Here is a 2,344-nt window from a genome sequence, read left to right on the forward strand (position 1 = left end):
GGGGGAGGCCGTGCTGGCCCGTGCCCAGCAGTGCCAGGGCTGGGGTTCAGGGCACACGGGGTGGGGTGACGGCTGCAGCTCCTGGTTATTTATTTACAGTGGGAGGGAGCGGAGAGTGAACCGGGCTGCTGTCCCGGTGCTTGGGGGCAACTGGGCAGGCTCCTGGCAGCAAATCGTCCCGGCACTGAGAGGCACCGAGCGGGTGAAGATGCCGAGTGGGAACGTGTTGGTGTTGGTGTTGGCACCGTTGCTGTGCCTGCCCCTGCCCGGTGACGGGCAGAACCACCGGGAGGAGGCTGAACGCATCATGGCCACCACGCCGGTCATCGATGGGTGAGCAAAGGTTGCCTGGACCCACAGCACTGCTGGTAACGCCGGCAGGGACACGGCACTCAGAGGAAAACTCCAACAAAAAACCCCATCAGGGACAGATCTCCCAGGGGATCCCCAAGCCGGGCACCCCAGGGACGTGTATTGGAGGGGATCCCCGGGAGCAGGCAGAGTGCTGGGAAGCCAGGAGCCAGGCTGTCCCAGGGGAAGTCCTTGCTCAGGGACAACAGCTCCCCCAAGATCGTGTCCTAAGGGACATCCTTGAGCTGGTAATGGGACCCTCGTGTGGTTCTGGCCCTCCAGCGGGTCCCCCGTGTCCCCACGGGCACTATCCCTGTGCCATAGCAGCCCCTGGAAGTGGGTGTGGGGAAGGGGGAGCTGGAGGATGTGGGGACACCGACGCAGGAGCAGAGAAGTAGGAGCTGAGCAGCAGCACTTCCACAGCAATGCTGCTGGTGTGGGACATGGCACAGCGGTGACATCCTCGTGGTCGTGACCTTCCCACACTGGTGATGGTGACATCCCTGTTGGAGGGCTGAGCGGGGATAGTGGTGGTGTGATGCACAGAGGTGGTGGTGTGGTGCCCAGCCTCCCCCCAGCTCCCTGCTGGCCAACGAAAGGGGTCCTAGGTGGGTCTGTCCCCTGGGAGGGACCTGTTCACGGCTCCTGGCCAGAGCCACTTGGGTGGCTCTTTCCAGAGGGCACAGATGGGTGGGCAGATGGACCAGGGGTTGGGTGGGTGGATGATGGATGGATGGGGAACAGGTGGGCAGACAGACAGGAGGGGGCAGGACAGGCATCCCCTCACTCTTCCTCCCTCCCTGTTCCAGGCACAATGACCTGCCCTGGCAGCTCCTCAAAAGGTTCAACAACCAGCTGAGGCTGCCGGAGGCCAACCTGACCCTGCTGGACGGCACCCACACCAACATCCCCAAGCTGCGCCGCGGGCATGTGGGCGGGCAGGTGGGACAGCGGGGAGGTCGCTGGGCTGGACAAGGGGCACCAGGGCGGGTGGCAGTGGGCCCAGGTCCGTGCCCTGGTGCTGATGGTGTGGCACCACGGGCAGTTCTGGTCGGTGTACGTGCCCTGCGAGACGCAGAACAAGGACGCGGTGAGGCGCACGCTGGAGCAGATCGACGTGGTGCAGCGCATGTGCCAGCTCTACCCCGAGACCTTCGCCTGCGTCGTCGACAGCACCGGTGAGCGGGAACCTGGGGGATGGGGAGGAGCTCCCAGGGGACAGGGGTTCCCACGTCGACTGATGCCCCCTGCCCCCCCGCAGGCATCCGCCAGGCATTCCAGAGCAAGAAGGTGGCCAGTCTCCTCGGGGTGGAGGGCGGGCACTCCATCGACAGCAGCCTGGGCGTCCTGCGCACCTTCTACCGCCTGGGCGTGCGCTACATGACCCTCACCCACAGCTGCAACACCCCCTGGTAGCAGCCCCTGGTGGGGGTGGGGGTGACAGAGCCAGCACTGGGGGGCCAGGGCTTGTGGCCAAGCAGGGGCCGGGGGCTGGGGGCCACCCTGATGCTCCCCCTGCTCCTCAGGGCTGACAACTGGCTGGTGGACACTGGGGAAGAGCCAGTCCTGCACCACGGCCTCTCGCCCTTTGGGAAGGTGAGGGGGGACTGGGGCGGTGGTGGCACTTGGGAGAAATGGCTGGGGTGGCAGGGAGTTGGGACCAGCACTAGCCATGCTGGGCTGTTCACCCAAGCACCAGGTGCACTGAGTGTGCGGGGTCCCCCTGTGTGGGGCTGCCATGGTCCTTTGTGTACCCCTGTCCTCCTTCCCTGTCCCCAACCCCATCCCCTCCCCATCCCTGTGCCTGTCCCCATCTTCATCCCTGCAGACGGTGCTGGAGGAGATGAACCGCCTGGGTATGATCGTGGACCTGGCCCATGTCTCAGTGCAGACCATGAAGATGGTGCTGACCCTCTCCAAAGCCCCCGTCATCTTCAGCCACTCCTCCGCCTACAGCCTCTGCCCGCACCGCCGCACCGTGCCCGACGACCTG

At 65.4% G+C, this 2,344-nt stretch overlaps 2 protein-coding genes across 2 annotated transcripts in view; one reads left to right on the top strand and one right to left on the bottom strand.

Moving 5' to 3' along the window:
- LOC104398338 (sulfotransferase family cytosolic 2B member 1-like) overlaps positions 1-327 on the bottom strand; it is a 2,941-nt gene extending 2,614 nt beyond the window's left edge. Inside the window, exon 1 of the mRNA XM_010008441.1 lies at positions 196-327. Within this exon, the coding sequence (XP_010006743.1) occupies positions 196-327 (132 nt within the window). The remainder of the gene's footprint in view (positions 1-195) is intronic.
- The window catches only part of CPNE7 (copine VII), a 17,457-nt gene that overhangs the window by 14,221 nt on the left and 892 nt on the right, over positions 1-2,344 (top strand). Inside the window, exons 15-20 of the mRNA XM_010008455.1 lie at positions 574-691; positions 1,161-1,293; positions 1,397-1,529; positions 1,613-1,763; positions 1,878-1,947; positions 2,180-2,316. Coding sequence (XP_010006757.1) covers positions 574-691; positions 1,161-1,293; positions 1,397-1,529; positions 1,613-1,763; positions 1,878-1,947; positions 2,180-2,316 — 742 coding nt within the window. The remainder of the gene's footprint in view (positions 1-573; positions 692-1,160; positions 1,294-1,396; positions 1,530-1,612; positions 1,764-1,877; positions 1,948-2,179; positions 2,317-2,344) is intronic.

This window comes from Chaetura pelagica, unplaced genomic scaffold (assembly GCF_000747805.2).
Source record: "Chaetura pelagica isolate M959 unplaced genomic scaffold, ChaPel_1.0 scaffold232, whole genome shotgun sequence".
NCBI classification, from domain to species: domain Eukaryota; kingdom Metazoa; phylum Chordata; class Aves; order Apodiformes; family Apodidae; genus Chaetura; species Chaetura pelagica.